This window comes from Taudactylus pleione, unplaced genomic scaffold, assembly GCF_031769625.1.
Source record: "Taudactylus pleione unplaced genomic scaffold, aTauple2 ptg000331l, whole genome shotgun sequence".
In the NCBI taxonomy this organism is placed as follows: Eukaryota; Metazoa; Chordata; class Amphibia; order Anura; family Myobatrachidae; genus Taudactylus; species Taudactylus pleione.
In genome coordinates this window covers 1,735,338-1,752,989 of record NW_028284732.1, presented here as the reverse complement: position 1 = coordinate 1,752,989, position 17,652 = coordinate 1,735,338, and the positions used below count along the sequence as shown (strand labels likewise).

The following is a 17,652-nucleotide window of genomic DNA, read 5'->3' as shown; positions in this document are numbered from 1 at the left end:
AGAATCTTTTATGAACAGTTTTGCAAATCATAATGCATTATTTGTATGCTTACTTTGATCACTTTTAACTGCAAACCGTCAACAATAGTTCAGTTATGTTTATTTTTTATTATGGTCATTCCTAAGACCGCATATGTAAAACTTCTTTCCTTCAAACAGGGTTCCTGTAATCTGGTCCCAAAGATGGTGAGTAATAGCATCTGGAGGCAGCCATGATGGGCCCCCCCAGGGCATTTATTTGTATTTATTGTTCTGTTGATGGATACACATTATTTTAGCCTCAAGTCCACAGTAGAATCAACGCCAAAACTTGTGTATAGAAAGCAGACTTTACTAAATATCCTTAAAATGTAAATGGCACTTTAAATGTGTAGACTTAATATCTAAATTATTTTTGGTTTGCCATTAAATAATATAAATATGCGCCTGGTTTCTCGAATCCATTTATTTAAGGTCCTTTTATAAATGGTTAACCTCTAAAAAAAAAAATTCTATTTTGCACATAATGTAAGGTTCTGACTTTTAGCTTTACTTGATTATGTGGGTCCATTCTCTGTTCTAGAAGCCAGTTTGTTTTTTCCAATGTTCTTTCACTTGTATGTAATCAGCAAGCAATCATTAATTCGTAAGCTAAAGATAAAAACACTGAGGGCATTCAATTCCCAGCACGGCAATGTAGCTCCAATTGAATTGGCCCGTCGGGCGCCCAACCCTAGAGGCGACCAGCGGAGTTCGTCCGAAACAATTAAATCACAGCCTTAAATTATTTTTTTCTCCATAAAGTGCTGTGCTGTGTTTAGTGTTTAATGCATCATTTATGTTGCAATGTATTTAATTTGTCAACAAAGACCTGGTATGAATACCTTTTGTCGCATTCATTTATACTCTGGTGTAAAATGTGTATAAGGGAAGCAGTGTGGATGGGGCCCTATGTAATAGCCTGTGAGGTTCAAAAACAACCTGGCTAGCCACTTTCACAATACTGTCCAGACTCGTCGCAATCTCACCAGAGCATGCATCTGGCAGGCTGTAACATATCCCATGGGACTTTTTTTTTTATAGTCTGCTAAAGCAACACTCGTTTACCTGTAATTCCTCTTATGTGCCTCCATTAGAGTAGCTGTATTACTTACTGCATGAAAACCTGATGATTACATTTAACAGAAATTTACCCTTGAAGTTTGAATGGGAAAAGTAAATTGGCATTTGATTTGTGGACTTTGTTCACTGCTAAATCATATGCTGATAATTGTGGCCCACTCAGGCCCAGGATGGTTGCTTCCTACTTCAAATTTCTCCCATGGTAGTCACCACTTTAGTGTTGCAATTCGGCATAATATTCATAATCAAATATATTTTTTCTATACTACTTTTACATACATTTTAGAAACTTTTGCACCAGCTTTATTAGGACACTTGATGTGCAATATTTACCTATAGATACATAACTTGAATATACCTACTTAATGCCACTCTGCTTTGGTGTATGACTGATGGGGAGTATATCCTGTACCCTTCTCCTGGGTCTTTTGAGATTTCACAGGAAAATTGGCCAGGATAGTGAGGAGGCCCAGAATGGCCCAATGTAATTCTCAGATTTAGTACAGCTGAGGGCTCTCTACTCCTTATAATCCTCCCACACCCCTGGTCTTATTTAATAGAGTGGCATAATGTGCTGTGCCGGATAATCAGCATTAAATTGGTTGAGCAGTCCAGGGTTCAGCCAATCATTTTCATTGTTTTAACTCCCAGGTTCCCCATTCATCGTTTACAGGGTAGTAGTGTTTCAACTTTCTGTAGTTATCTATTTAGATTTTTAATAACAGTGAAAGTTTATATCTGATCAAAATTTCCCTTGAATTTAGATAAAAGTACCTGCCACATTATTGCTATTAGGGCATACTGGGATGTGTAGTTCCACAACAGCTGGAGGGTATGTTGAATAGCATTGTTGAACACTGTATATATTTGAACGTTCTTAAGCTGGATACACACTATATAATGTATCTTAAGATTTATTGTTCTGACGCAGATTGGAACGATATTGTACACATCTTATAGTGTTTACGCTTAATTGCAAGTTCACTACCATCATTCAGCGCATTGCCCCATCTGTTGTGCTGCACAGCAGACGGTATGATACAATGAACAACGCTGTACAATTACAAGCGGCATGTAATGACACATTGCGCCGACGTACACTGGATCGTGCAGTATGTTCGACACGCGCGATGTATCGTTACATCACATTGTTCCATCAGCTGTGTCACGTATCATATAGTGTGTACCCAGCTTTAGTGCCGAATGTACATAACTCGCCTAATTGGTCTGTTTCTAACATAATTTCATTATCAGATTACAACTTTAGGATAATAGTGAGATTGACAATAATTGACATAAAGTACTAGTTTTCACAATGTCACAGCTACAGCAACCAGGAAGTGAATCCATGCAGATACTAAGAGGTCTATTTTACGAAGCCTTGGATAGAGATAAAGTGGACGGAGATAAAATACCAACCAATCAGCTCCTGTCATTTTTCAAATGCAGCCTGTGACATGGCAGTTAGGATCTGATTGGCTGATACTTTATCTCCAAGTCTTTCTGGTGTAGACAAAGTAGCCCCAAAAGTAAATGCTTAAACAAAAGATCGTTGTTAGAAGTTCTTTTTACTGAACTGACATTTCTGTGTTAAAGATTTATTTAAACTTTCTGTCCAAATTAGACAAGTTTTTTTGATCGAAAGAAGAACATTCAAATATCTACAGTGTAAACTATACAATTTTCTTTTTTTATTCTCTGTTCACCTGTGCCAAAGAGACCTCATGTCTATTATGTATTTCCTATATGTAGCATGGCATTTTTACATTCAAACTGCAATCTGGAAGTTCGAAAGATCTCCCACCTTTTCTGTGGCATGACACATCCTACTTACCACCTGCTATCACACTTATCCCTGACTGCTCACTGTCACAAAGGGATTGGTACAGGATACCGGCGCTCGGGATCCCAGTTGTCAAATCCCAATGCTGGCATCCCAACAGGGTTAGGATACCAACACCTGTCGGTAGGAATCCTGACCCGCTCCCTACTTTAACCCTTCCTCCCTGGTGCCTGAAACTAAACTCTCTCATTCATATATATATATATATATATATATATATATATATAATCATTTTTTTATTATTATTATTGTTCGTCCTTTTAAACTAGAGACTAGAAAAGAATCAGTCAGCTTGCATTTTTTTTTTTTTTAATCTGTTTTTCTTAGAGATTCAACCCTATCATTTTTTAGGTGCCAATATTTTTTCCACTTTGTTACCTGAAAATTTACTTAGTTAATCTTAAATGACTAGTTATACAGAAGAAATAACATGTCCTGCAATTTAATATTTTACAGGTACATTTTTAAGATGTTTATCAATATTCATAAAAATAAAATTTCAACAAAAATTACCTGCTTATTTGAATCGGCCTCATGAATTAAAATGTTGACTGTAGACGCCAATAGTGGTAAAATTGTTCCTATAGTCAGTTATACATTGGTGTCCAGTACGTGACAGGTTAAACAATTAGCATTGCCAGGTTTGGAATTATTTTTGTTACCAACAAGCTTATTTCAAACATACCGAGTCGTTCATTGTAGGCACCCTCCATCATCCCCGAACATGCCCAATCTGTCGTTATTGGCAGATTGATTTGGAAAATGACCGGAATCGGTATGATTTACCCATGCCCAGCGGTTGGAATCCCAGAAGCGGCATCCCGGCAGAGGAGGAAATCCCACTCGTCCTAAGGTAAGTATTGACTAACCTATTTCTACCCCCTAACCCTCCCTTACAGGTGCCTAACCCTAACCTTCCCCCCAGTGCCTAAACCTAACCCCCCCCCCTTCCACGCCGCTTAAACCTAAGCCCCCCGGGGGGTTGCCTAACCCTAAGTCCCCCATGGGGTGCCTAACCCTCCCTTCCCCTAGCCTAACCCTAACCTCCCGGGGGGTTGCCTAAACCCTAAGTCCCCTCCGGTAACTTTCCCACCCAACATACCCGGGCCCGGCGTCCCTTCGATCAGGATGCCAGTCTCCCGGCGTCGGTAAAGTGACAGGTGTCTAGATTTAGACGCTTGTCCTTTAACCCTCGCCGGGTTTAAGCAGTCGGGAAACCTGCTGTCGGGATTAGGCCTGCTGGCTTCCCGACTGCATACCAAAACGACCAGCGGGAGCGAGCATCGCTGGTCGTTTTCGACATTTTCATGCCCGATTCATGCACGATTGATGAGCGATTGAACGATTACGATGTCGTAATCGTTCAATCGCTCTGTTTAAACGGCAAGTGGATACGCGGCTTTAGGGATCATGCACTATATTAAACATGTCCTCTGTTCTTATTCTAATGCTGGGTACACTCTAGCCGATATATTGGCCAATCAATTGATCAGCCAATATATCTGCTGGCCGTCATCCATTGTGTACAGGCGATTATGTCTGTGAACCACGTCGTTCAGACATATCGCATTGGCTGTGCTGCACATCCGATGGACAGATATGTCTGCAGACCGCTCGTACACACACAGCGGCAGCTGCCTCCCTGCCAGCAGGACCCATGGCTGCCGGATAGATGATGGACGTTCAGTGTGTATGAACGACCATCATCTAAAGATATATCTGCAGATTATTCGATCTGCAGATATCTTTCGGGTGTGTACCCACTTTTAACACTTGGGGGTAGATTTATTAAAGCTTCTGAAACAGACAGTTGGTGGTATTGCCTAGACTCAGAGCAACCAATCAGTTTGTCTATCATTCTATGCATTATAGAAAATTATAGACCAACACCACCTCTTGTCTGTTTTAGAATCTTTAGTAAATCTACCCCCATGGACTTTTGCTTGGGTGGACTTTATTAATATAGCTCACGTTTTAAAACTGACATGGCCAACCTGTGGCACTCCATCTTTTGTGGATCTACAAGCCCCAGCATGCTCTGCCAGTTTTGATATTAGGGAATGATAAAACTGTGATTGCATGCTGGCATATGTAGTTTCACCAACAGCTTGAGAGCCACAGGTTGGCCAGGCTATTTTAAAGGATTAGAGCTTCTAGTATATGGTTTGACATTAATATATGCTGAAAAACCAATCGCCAGTAGCTTCATTAGTACAAAACTGTTACACAATACTTAATTGGTTTCCAGCAGAATTCGCAACATTATTTCCTTGATGTATGCGATTTTACTTATTTATATAGCGCCACCATGTTATGCACCAATTTGCACAGTATTAAATCATTCACATTAGTCCTTTCCAGCAATTCTTAGAAAGTGTCCTAAATTAAAAGTACTAAATGGGAACTATGAGATACCCTGCTGAGCCTGTCTATTTTATTGACTAGAGCAAGTGAGCAAAAACTAACTGGCATTTACACTTAGTGGTTGCTTTATTACTTACCTAGCATTCCCGCTATGCTGTTTTAGCGGGGCGCTGCGCCCTGCCCTCCTCCTGGAGGGCAATAAGTGTCCTGCCCTCAAAGCGCACCGCTAACACAGCCTGCCGGTGCCGTCTTCACCCGTGGGTCGCAGTGTCCCGCCGGTGGGGAAATGTGCGGTGACAAGCCCCTTTTCAATGGCCACACCCCCTTTTCGGGTGCGCGCACTGAAGTGCCCTCTCTAGCTCCGGCGCCCTGCCTGCTGCCGGAGGTAGAGTGAACACTACTTACCTGCGTAATCGGCCAATCATATGGCTTAAAGCTGCATATACACTGTATGATCTGTACCAGCATTGACTTGAAAGATATCTTTCAAAGATCTCTTTTTAATGGTGCGTACACACGGTACGATTAAAATGGACGATAAGAACGATATCGATCATATTGTTCATTTCGTGCATTTTTCGGTGTCCAAAGACCTGCGATGCGCAGGCACGTATGGACGTTAACTGTATCGCCCATCGCCCGTGCATGCAGGCTAACCTAGTCGATATCACGAGTCGTTGGTGGGTTTGTGGTGTGCTGGATGTTCGATATCGATCATCCAGCACACCTGGGAGATCGTACAACGTTATCGTTGACAATCGTCCTGTGTGTATGCACCAAAAGAGATCTTTCATAGATATAATTCAGTGTAGTTATCCTGCCACATCTCTGAACAGGCAAAGTTGGCAATATCGTGCAAGTTGGCCTGAATGTACAGACGATCATAGATATCGTTATCGTTCATGCGGGAATGTGCATCGTTGGTCGTTCACTGCATAAAAATGAACTATATATCGTTGAACGATATCGGTATCTTTCATAGATATCGTACCGTGTGTATGCATCTTAAAGCAGGGGTGACCGGACTTTTGTGACTTGGGATCTACTTATTGTTCACTTAGCGGTGATCTACCAGCGTGAATGGGCCTGATTCAAAGGTGGACACTATGCCGATGTTTGCGCTGTTGAGCGATTTATTTTTGTTACTGCAAAATCTCCTAACTGTACAATGGCAATCGCAGTTGCTGATGAGATCGCTGGCATTAGAGACGGTGACTGCATATTTTGCAGATGTAAATCTGTAAGAAATCACAACCGTGCATACATAGAGCCCACCTCTGAATCAGAGGCACTATGCTTCTCACAAGTGCACTGATTTTGTTTTCCCAACAGCTCTCGCATACATAAAATACAGTAGTATTAAACAAAAGGACAAGCACAAAAAAATAAAACCTAACAAAAAATACGTCCGGTCATTTTGAGGTGTACAGAGTTGCCACAAATCTGCAATCTCTCACATTCCACCCATACCATAAATGTGTAATAAACTGTAATTATATCCACTGCTTAATAAAATAAGGAGTTGTCTTATTTAAAAAATAAATCAGTCAGTCACTCAGTGTCGGTGTGTGCGGTGGGGAGCTGGTGCTTGGGGTGGCATGGTACAACAGCAGGAGGAGGCTGCGCCTTGGCAGCGTCACCATGCAGCCCCTTTATCGCACATATAACACAATCACTCCCCCCACACTGCCTTTGGGAGCGGCTCCTGCACTACGCTGCGATCAGTCTGGGATGTGCTTGGCGCTGTGAGGGGCTTATGTGCTGGTCAGACAGCGCTCCCCATGACAGTCTGCACGCTCTGTGGGGCAAGGCGGGTGGACAGCAGCAGCGGCGGGCAACTAACAGCGCGTAGGTGAATTCATGTCACCCGCAAGCTGTTCTCCTGGGAGCTGGGCTTCTGAGGCTCCATAAGCTGTTTCAGGTTTATTTTACTTCACTTGGTCGCAATCTACTGGAGGATGTGCTATGAACTAATGGTAGATCGCAATCTACCTTTTGACAAGGTTTGCCTTAAAGCATACAAACATAGTCAAGAGGTCTGGTTGTTGCTCAAGCCAAACACCACAATGGGTACAAATTAAATCTAAGTGACTTTGTGAAATGATTGTTGGTAGTTTAAGTATCTCAAACTACTGATCTAATGGGAGTTTCACATACAGTAGTCTCTAGAATTTGCATGAGAGTTGTGCAAAACAAAATACATTTGAGTGAGCTGCAGTTATGTGGGTAAAATTGTCTAGTTAGTGAGAGATCACGGTGTAGAATGGCCAGACTTGTTCAAGCTGACAGGAAGGCAACAATAATTTAACTAACCCATGCTTTCCAACAGTTGTATGCACAACATCTCTAAATGCCAGAACATTCAAACCTTGAAGTAGATCACATCCTATTCCTCTTTTAGGAGATAATGGGCAAAGCCATGAATCCATCCTAAATTGTGTCAGTGGTTCAAGATGATGATGGAATGTTCTCTTTACACACAGTGCCTCTTAATACCAATTGAGCATTGTTTAAATGCCACAGCCTACCTGAGTAGTATTGCTGACCATGTGCATACCTTAGTGGCCACAGTCTTCTAATAGCTGCTTTTTCCAACCTGTTAAGGTGCCATTTCACAAAGCACACATCTCAAGCTGGTTCCATGAACATGACAATGAGCATGTGAACCCCTGCAGTGCTGGATAAGACTCCCAAGATCTGTGTTGTCCTGAATTTTCCACTACCAGCCTAGGCTTAATCGTGACGGGGCATCACTCAGTGGAAAATCTCTGCCAACTGTCACCATTTCAGGGCAAAAGTCCAGAAATGTAATTGGGACAGTTGGAAGATGTGTATACTTAGTTTGCAATGATCTGAATGGAAAAGTCACTGATCAGTCAATGCTTTCATGACAACCAAGCAACAATAACATTTCCTGCTCATATAGGGAAAGAGCTGTGCATATGTGTGTGGGGGGCTGAATCTCATTGGTCCTGCACATAGGGAGATTAGGCTCTGGGTACCATTTCCTTTGTTTTTACTGGAGAGAAATGATTTATATAACAGGTCGGAGGTTCTCAAACTATTTCGCTCTGGTTTCCCCTCTGGCAATAACATTGTTTACATGACCCCAGCATTGGCCATGGATGGGTGTTCGGTCACTATAGTTTTTCTTAAAAGAAAGAGTTTTCTTCAGAGAAGACATTGCCTCCTTCTCCTCTCAGTCTAACACCCTCCTTCCTGCAAGTCCCACTTCTTTTACCTCCCACACTTGACTTTTGTAAATAAAAATAATCTTCTCCTGGCTAGCAAGGCTGCAGTCCAGATACACTATGATGCTCAGGCCCCAATGATGCCTAAGTGCAAATGCAGGATTTCTAGAGGCATGGGAGTTTCCAAATGTTAGATTTAGAAAATCTAAGCAAACAAAAATAAAAAAAAGTAAAAAATAATCTGGCAAAAGACAATTTTTTGATGATTTGAGTCCCTTCCTTTATGTATTGTGCACTCTTTAAAGAACACTGTAAAATGCCTGTATAAATTGACCTTACTTAAAATGTCTTTACAATATTTTATTTGGATAAAAAAAAAAAAAAACATGAATGGACATACACATTATAGGGTAGGGGGTACTCGCAGAAAGAAAATGACAAAACGTAGGTGCTTTACTGCTATAAATATTCTGATCACATTTGACCATATTTATGGGACTTGTTTTGAACATAAATGGACAATTTTCTCCATGGTTGCCTCCTGCCAAATCTTGTTGAAAAGCGGTTGCTAAATTGGGAGATTCTGGGTGCTTCCAGTGCCTGGCCACTAAGTACTGATCTGCACTGAGGATTTGTTTTAGAGTTTGTGTACTTGTTGAGCCCCTCCAGTGGGCAACCAAGGTGATAAAACCTGAGAGATTTGGGTCTCTATTTATTAACATTATTTTTACTAAAATAATGTGAAAAAGGGTGTTTTCACACCCTTTTCACATTATTTTAGTATCACCTACAGTTACTAAAGGGCAATTGGAGTAGAATTCGTAAAATTCTACTCCAACCCCTTAATATCACTTATTTTTAGTAAGCAGATTGCATTTCCCATAATAGTAATGGGAATTGTGATCTGACCAAAGTTACTAAAAATAAAATGTGAAATAATACCGGGGAAAGCCCTGTGATAATAACGCCACCTGGAGGTGGCGTTATCCAGGGTCTCCCCCGGTTACCGGACTCCTGCTCCGCTCTAACGTGCAGAGCAGAGCTCGGAGCCAGCCCCAGTAATCAGACGTGTGGTCTAAACAGACCACACGCTGATTCACTGTAAAAGAAAGTAAAAAAATAAAAAATTACCTGAGTCCAGGGACCGGAGTTCGGGGCTCCGGTGATGTCCTCCCTCCGGTCAGCTGGTCTCCCATGCTGCACTGGGGCCCGGTCGTCACCTGACAGGGTCCCAGTGCAGTATGGGATGTCAGCTGACCGGAGCGACAGAGGACATCACCGGAGGCCTGATAACTGCAGTTAAGTATAATTAAGGGAGGGGTGTCGCGGGGGTCCGTGATCATGGGGGGTGCGGGGCTTAGCAACGGGGGCAGGGCTTGGCGATGGGGTGGTAGCAGCGGCGGCCGGTTGGCGCATGCGGGGTGCACTTGTCACAGTATTTTTTGTGAAAATACAGTGATAAGGCTCCAGAGGGGATTCGCAGAGACAGCTTCCTCGCAAGCTCTGTCCCTGCAAGGGATTTGTAGTAAATCCCTGTGATATTGCCTGAATTCGCAATGCGAATTCAGTCGGTAATATCACACTACAATCTGCATTACAAATGTGGATTGTAGTAAATAGAGCCCTTGGAGAGCCGCACCTTAAGTAGATCACTGAAGAGATTAGCAATGTCATCCCAAAACTGGACCACCAAATGTGAATTAATGAACCCATGTCCCAACACTCCCTCCAGCATTACTGTGAGGCAGAACCTTTGCATCCTGGTAGGGACCCCATGCACCTATAATAAATCTTTATAAGCATTTTTTTGTGACCTGAAAGCACAGCAAGGCCCTCAAAACCTTCTCTGTAGAACACGTGTCCTTCCCAAGTCCTTTCCCAGCGAAGTTAATGTTTTGGGTTATCCGATTGTTGTGGCATTTAATAAAAGCCTGCATTGGACATAAGTCGGAAGATCAAATTTCTTCTTCAGGGTCCATAGGCTCCACAGGGAGACCTTGGGGTGTAGGTGTTGGGAACTAATCCGGGCACCATGCAGTTAAAGCTTTAGCTTTCAGGATGCACTGGGTCCACTCTCCCTATACCCCGAGCCAGAGGCACCTCAATTTCGTTGATTCACGGCCGGAGTCGGGTCACCATTTTGCAGGGGGGGGGCAAGCTTTTTTCTTTTATTTAGTTTCTTCTACAAGCGACTAGAGCGCACAGCAGCAGACTGTCCGTGGGACGTCTGCACTGCCGCTCCGCCACCCCTCCAGTGCCGCGACGCCACCCTTTCAGTTCCTTTTGTACCCAAGGAAAATCCAAAGGGCAATCCTTCCCTAGGCAGTCCGCTATCAAGAAAAATGACAAACCTAAGAAACAGGCCTGGAGCACAAGTCGCCTGGCCTCCAAACAGGAGGATAAACCCGCAGCCTGACGGGGCGGGCCTCCCTCTAGGGGACTCCAGAGTGGGAGGCCGACTACTTCAGTTCGCCCAGTACTGGTGTCAAACCACCAAGGATGCTTGGGTAAGAGAAATGGTCTCAGGGGTATGCCCTCTCATTCCTTCGAAGGCCTCCCCACCCATTTTTTTGCACAGGCCCTCCTTCAGACAAACCAAGGCCTTGCAGATCCAGAAAGCCATACAGTTCTTGCTGCAGGCAGGGGTCATTGTACCAGTTCCGCTATCGCAACGACAAACTGGTTACTATTCTCTTTCTGGTTCAGAAACTGAATGGAACTTATCGGTCTATCCTCAACCTCAAAGCTCTGAACAAGTTTCTCAGGGTTCCCAGGTTCAGGATGGAAACCTTACGATCCATCATACTGGCTATGGAACCTGGGGATTACATAGTATCACTGGACATTCAAGATGTATAACTTCATGTTCCCATAATGCCTTCTCACCAGCGTTCTCTGTGGTTTGTTATACTGCAACAACACTTCCAGTTTCAGGCGCTGCCCTTTGGCCTATCTACGGCTCCAAGGGTATTTTCCAAAATGATGGCTGTCATGGCAGCCCACCTGCGTAGTCAGGCTATTTGACTCCTACCATATCTGGACGACCTTCTCTTGTTGTTGGTGAGTTCTCCAAAAGTGCTCCACCACCACCTTCAACTAACAGTTGCTTGTCTACAAACATACTGGTGGTTGATAAATTAGAAAAAGTCCTCCCTAATTCTCTCACTGAGGATGGTTCATTTGGGAGCCCTTCTGGACTCTCACCAGCAGAGAATCTTTCTGACTCTAGAAATGATCTCTACGCTGCAGCTGCCAGTACGCAGATGTCTCCGCCGTCGTGGGTGTCAGTCCACTAGGTGATGCATGTTCTGGTATCCATGGTATCCACATTCGACATGGTGGAATATGCTCCGTTTTATTCCAGGCCCCTGCAGGGGCTGATCCTCTCCAGGTGGGACGGATTACCCCACCGTATCAGAGCTCAGATGATTTTACTCTCTCCGGAGGTGCATCTGTCCTTCTCTTGGTGGCTACAGACATGCCATCTAACCAAACCAAGGGTCGCCCCTTTTGGATCCCGTACTGGCTACTTCTAACAACGGACGCCAGTCTCCGGGGATGGGGCGCATTGACCAGTCCTCACTCCTTTCAGGGCCGGTGGACAATGGTTGAGGCATCCCTGCCCATCAACTTATTAGAACTTCGGGCTGTGTACAGGGCCGTCATGATGGCAAAGCACATTCTTCACTGAAAGCCCGTGCAGGTTCAGTCAGACAACGCCACCACAGTGGCGTACATCAACCATAAAGGAGGCACTCGAAGTCGGGCAACAATGACAGAAGTGTCATGCATTCTGACATAGGCAGAAATCATCTCCCGACCATATTGGCAGTGTTAATTGTGGGAGTTCTCAATTGGGAAGCGGACTTACTCAGCGGTCACGACATGCATCCAGGGGAATGGTCTCTTCACCAAGAGGTGTTTCAACTCCTAGTGGACAAATGGGGTCTTCCAGAGGTGGACCTCATGGAATCACAAGTTACCAATGTACATGTCCAGAACAAGAGATACCGAAGTAAGCCTGGTGTCAGTAAAATGGACCTTCCGGTTTGCGTACCTATTTCCTCCTGTCTCCCTGCTTCCTCGAGTTCTTCAGAAGTTCAAACAAAATGGAGACACTTGGCCCAGACGTCATTGGCACTCAGATCTTCACAGTCTCTCCATTGACACTCCGTTCCTGCTGCCTCAATGTCTGGACTTGTTGTCTCAGGGTCCTTGCCTTTACCCGGACCTGGATCGTTTGTTTTTGATGGCGTGGCTTTTGAGACATCCCTCCTAAGGTCCAAAGGATTCTCTAGCTCGGACATCAACACGATGCTTAGAGCTCATAAATCTGCCTCTGCCAGGATCTATCAGAGTGTGGCATACATATTCCCACTGGTGTCATACAAAGGCTTGCAACACTCAGGTGTTTCGAATTTCCATAATACTGGCATTCCTTCAAGCTGCGCCTGGCCTAGTTGAAAGTGCATGTCTCTGCACTGTCAGTGTGCTTCCAACGCAAAATTGCTCCGCTTCGGATATCCGCACCTTCCTCCAGGGTGTCCTCCGGATTCAACCTCCCTTTGTCCCACCAGTGGCTCCTTGGGATTTGGCAGTAGTTCTTCGGGCTCTCCAGTATCCTCCATTTGAACCACTAGATTCAGTGGATCTTAAGTGGTTAACAGCTAAGACTCCTTTTTCTTCTGGCCATTGCACCTGCCAGAAGGGTGTCAGAATTGGGAACACTCTCTTGTAGTCCATCTTTTCTGATATTTCACCAGGACAGGGCGGTGCTTCGTACTCGCCCTGAATTCCTTCCTAAGGTTGTTTCTAGTTTCCATATTAATCAGGAAATTATAGTAACGGACTTTCTGGCTCCAAACTTCTCGGCAGGAGAGGCCTCATTGGATGTGGTCCGCACCCTCAGGATAAATGTGGACTGTATCTGTTCTCTTCGGAAATCAGGCTCCTTGTTTGTGCTCTATGGATTTCACAAGAAGGGATCGCCAGCCAATAAGCAAACATTGGCTAGATGGCTTCGTATGACTATCTCAGAAACGTACACGCAGGCAGGCCTGCCTGTTCTGACTTCTGTGAAGGCTCATACTACTCGGTTTGTGGGTCCCTCATGGGCAGCTCACCGTGGCACCTTGGCTATTCAGCTTTGTAAGGCGGCCACATGGCCTTCTGTCCAGACCTTTCTAAGGTTCTATGCATTTGATACCTTTGCCTCTCAGGATGCTTCCTTTTGGCGCCAGATTCTCCTCTCAGCACAGGAGTGTTCCCACCCTTAAAAGGACTGCTTTGGGACATCCCAAATGTCTCCCTGTGGAGCCTATGGACCCCGAAGAAAGAAATGAGTTATGGTAAGAACTTAACCTTTGTTAACTCTTTCTTCAAAGTCCATAGGGTCCACAGGGCACCCGCCGTGACGCACCTGGCTTCATATGGGCGATATTGCTGGTCACCGGTTTCCCGTCTCCTTTTCTGTGAGTGTGTTTCTTGAGTGAACCAGTCTTCTCCGGCCTTTGGCTTATTACCAACTGAGGTTCTCGGGGGCGTGGTGTAGGAAGAGTGGACCCAGTGCATTCCTGGGAGCTAAAGCTTTAACTGAGTAGTGCCCGGATTGGATCATCTACACCCCAAGCTCTCTCTGTGGACACTATGGACTTCGACGAAAGAGTTAACAAAGGTAAGTTCTTACCATAACTCTCATTTTATCTTGTAAGGCTTTCAGGGAGGTGAATCAAGAACGACTTATTACCACTTAAACGCCCTGCGTTATCCACATGCAAAAGCATGGTACACCTCATCCAGGGGGAAAATCTGGGTTCTCTCACTGGTGGGTAATTGGGCAGGGCAAAGAGATGGTTTTAAAATGAGTTTTATTGTGGTCCCATATATGGCAGGAAAATGCCATGACCAGGTGAGTGCATGCCAGAGTGGGTCTAGAGGAGGCTGATATTGCTACGACTGAGGATAGGGAGGAGACGTTACAACAAGAAAATTCCAGATGTGTCGATCTTTGAGCATGTGACTCTGCGAAACAAGCAGAAGTCTGACTGAGGTGAGCGGCAAGATAGTAAAGCTTGATGTCAGGAAAGCCTCTCCCACCATTGTTTTTTTTTTTTTTTTTAATCAGATCTCAAAATGCCAGGTTCAGGGTTTTCGTGATGTCAAATAGGCATCATACTTTTGTTGCATAAGAAACAAGGTATTATGGTAGCTTTTTAAATTGTGTTCTATAGACACTTCTGTAGTGATAACTAGTAGTTTACCTTCCTCAGCCCTTCGTTTATACGTGCTTAGCATATTTCATGGTCTACTAAGATGTGTAACTATATAATCCCTTAGAAAGTGGTTAGCTAAATATCAGACATGGATCATTATCTTGTTCCAGTGGGACCTTCATAATTTGATGTTTGTTTTTGAGATTGCTAATAATAAAGGTGCTTCCCCAGGACAATTTAATTGTGCAGTGTACAATATTTCAAAATGAAACAATTTGAGTAATATGGAGTGTATGTCATAAAATCACTTTTTCTTGCTTCAATTTAAATCCATCATTGCAATATGCCTTACACCTGTTTAAGATGCTATAGAAACACTTATTTTTGAAGTGCCATAGTGAAACCACCATTTGTTTTTTTTATTATACTTAGCATGTTGTCACACATGTGAACTGTGTCCACAGTTTTAAATATTTATTTGTGCATGCAGTTTGCAGTTGAAATATAAGCGTTTAGAGACGGTGGGGTACGGAAGGTGTGCTCTCCCTGTGGGTGCAATGATGATGGGGGAGTTTTGGACTGTGTATGCGGTTGCTAATGTGTGTGGTGTGAATGAGTGGGGAGGGGTGGACCAGTGGAATGACAGAGGCGGACACAAGGTGGGAGTAAATGGTTTTATTGGAGTAGTCACAGTGCTTCTCCTATATAGTCCCGGGCAACAAGGTGGGTGTGGTGGTGGGGGGGAGAGACTGGGGCGTGGGGTCGACCCTTTCAGGGGCTCCTTTCCGTGCGGTTCAATAGACCGGCACGTTACCCCTGCTGGACACTATGGTCGACAGTCTTGGGAGTCTCGGTGGGTGAGGGGGGGAGAGCAAGAGGGGTATGGTGTGGTTGGTGGGTGTAGTACACCTGGCGGCGTCCTGCGTATGAATGAAAAGTCTCGAAGTCTCGTACCTACCGGTAGGTAAGGCCTGAGGTCGGTAGGGCGTAGGGGTGTTGCATTGCTGCAGTTCCTTGTTGACTGATTGAAGCTGCTGCAGTGGTAAAGATGAGTAGCTGCTGTTCAAGAGGATCTTCTATTTTGCAGCGGTCAGCGACTGAGTGGTGCTGGTGGTTGTGAATGCAGCAGTGTGACTAAGTTGCTTGTGGGAGCTGCCACTGGTGCCGGGTCACTGGGGTGGGGGGTGGGTCATCCTTCTGGCAGGTAGATGGACTGCCTGGGACTGGCTTGATGTGTGACGATCTGTGGTCTGTATGTTTAGGGTGGAGGCGCTTGCAGCAGCAAGTGCCGGGGGCGATGCAAATGGGACGGCTGTGGCCAACCGGAGGTCCCCGTGGGGATGAGGAGCTTCGGTGGGAGTAGGCCGTGGGTCTGGAATGTGGGCGTATGGGGTCTCCAACGCGTTTCGGCAGGGGTTCTTCCTTCTTACCTCCTTGAAGAAGGCAGAACCCCTGCCGAAACGCGTTGGTAACCCCATACGCCCACATTCCAGATCCACGGCCTACTCCCACCGAAGCTCCTTATCCCCACGGGGACATCTGCATTGAATCGTCCCGTGCGACTCCTGTACTCTCCTCTGTTAAGGTTAGTGACAGGGATACGTTGAATATTGCCAGCGGACGGGATCCCGGGCATCGATATACAGACGCCGGGACGCCGATGCCCGGCATAATGCAGACAACGATGTCTCGAAGACTATCGGGATACAGACGTCGGCATCCAGACCCCCACTATCCCAAACGTAAGAAGACTGGTAAGTATGATACTTAGCCCGGGGAAGGGGGGGTTAGGTTTAGGCACCCCCCCGACGAGGGTTAGGTTTAGGGTGCACGAAGGGAGTGTTAGGCACCACTAAGGGAGGGTTAGGGGTGGGGGGAGAGGGGGCGGATGCTTAACGCCGCTGTTGGGATTTCACTGCTACGGCCTTCCGGCGTCGGGATTTGAACTGGCGGCTTTTCAGCTGCTGGCATGTCATTCCCAACCCACTGTGACTCAATGGGGGCGATTCAATTCAGCGGGAGTTGAAGAACGTCGGGAGGGAGCTACAGGAGCTCTGACTACCACTGGTTTATCATACTGTTCTCTGAGGAGAAGAGTTTGGTGTACAGCTCCATAATGAGCTCTCTGCTTTGGCAGTCACCAACATTTACTTGATGCTCCAGAATTCTCCGTGCACAGTCCAGCATTCCATTGTAATAAATTTCAAATTGCTCAGAAGGGAACTGATCAAGCAGTCACAGTAGCATGGATCTACTCAGAGGGGAACTGAGAATTGGGGGAGTTAGTTGAAGGTTAGTGATCACTGGATGTGGGAAATATTTTAATTATAATATGAAGGGAGATAACAGGGAAAGGAAGACTATGGTGATGCTTTGAGGATGTGTTTTATTCATTAGAGTATAACACTGTTGTGGTTTGAGTTTTACTGCAATGTTCTGCATCTGAAATTGAATCTTTTGCAAGGTTCAGAAGTGGCAGTGTTTTTTTTTTTTTTTAATTGGTGCCTTATTTTAGTATGGAGCCATATGCAATTCCCTACATTAGATCTAAAATGATATTTAATTTTTCATTAGTACACATACATCATCTGTTATAAAAATCTGGCTTCACCTAGTTAGATGTGTTCTCATACATCTAGCCTCAATATGCCATACTGCGCGACTTTCCTGGCTTGAGTGTGCTTCCAGGTCCTGTGCTAATCTGCTAGCACATATAAAGCACAACGAGACTTGGATTGAAAAAAGCTGTGCACTTCGTATACACATTCAGAGACGTTGTCGCACACAGATATACAAGTGGCGCATATCAAATTAATCGGCAGAATCTGCTGGTGCATTCTCGTTGCAATGTAGACGCATTTGTGGCCAGAAAAAAGACACACAAAAGACGCCTGGCGCTTGCAGAGACTCACGGGACCTGGCACACCGAGAGGGGCTTTTT

General features: G+C 44.9%; 1 protein-coding gene across 3 annotated transcripts in view; it reads left to right on the top strand.

The window, feature by feature from the left end:
• Positions 1-17,652, top strand: part of ZNF652 (zinc finger protein 652) — a 74,648-nt gene that overhangs the window by 30,638 nt on the left and 26,358 nt on the right. For 2 of the 3 annotated variants that reach the window (XM_088443575.1, XM_088443576.1), the window contains exon 3: positions 160-186. The exons of the other annotated variant lie outside the window; for it this stretch is intronic. In XM_088443575.1, coding sequence (XP_088299701.1) covers positions 160-186 — 27 coding nt within the window. The remainder of the gene's footprint in view (positions 1-159; positions 187-17,652) is intronic. 3 annotated transcript variants of the gene reach the window in all.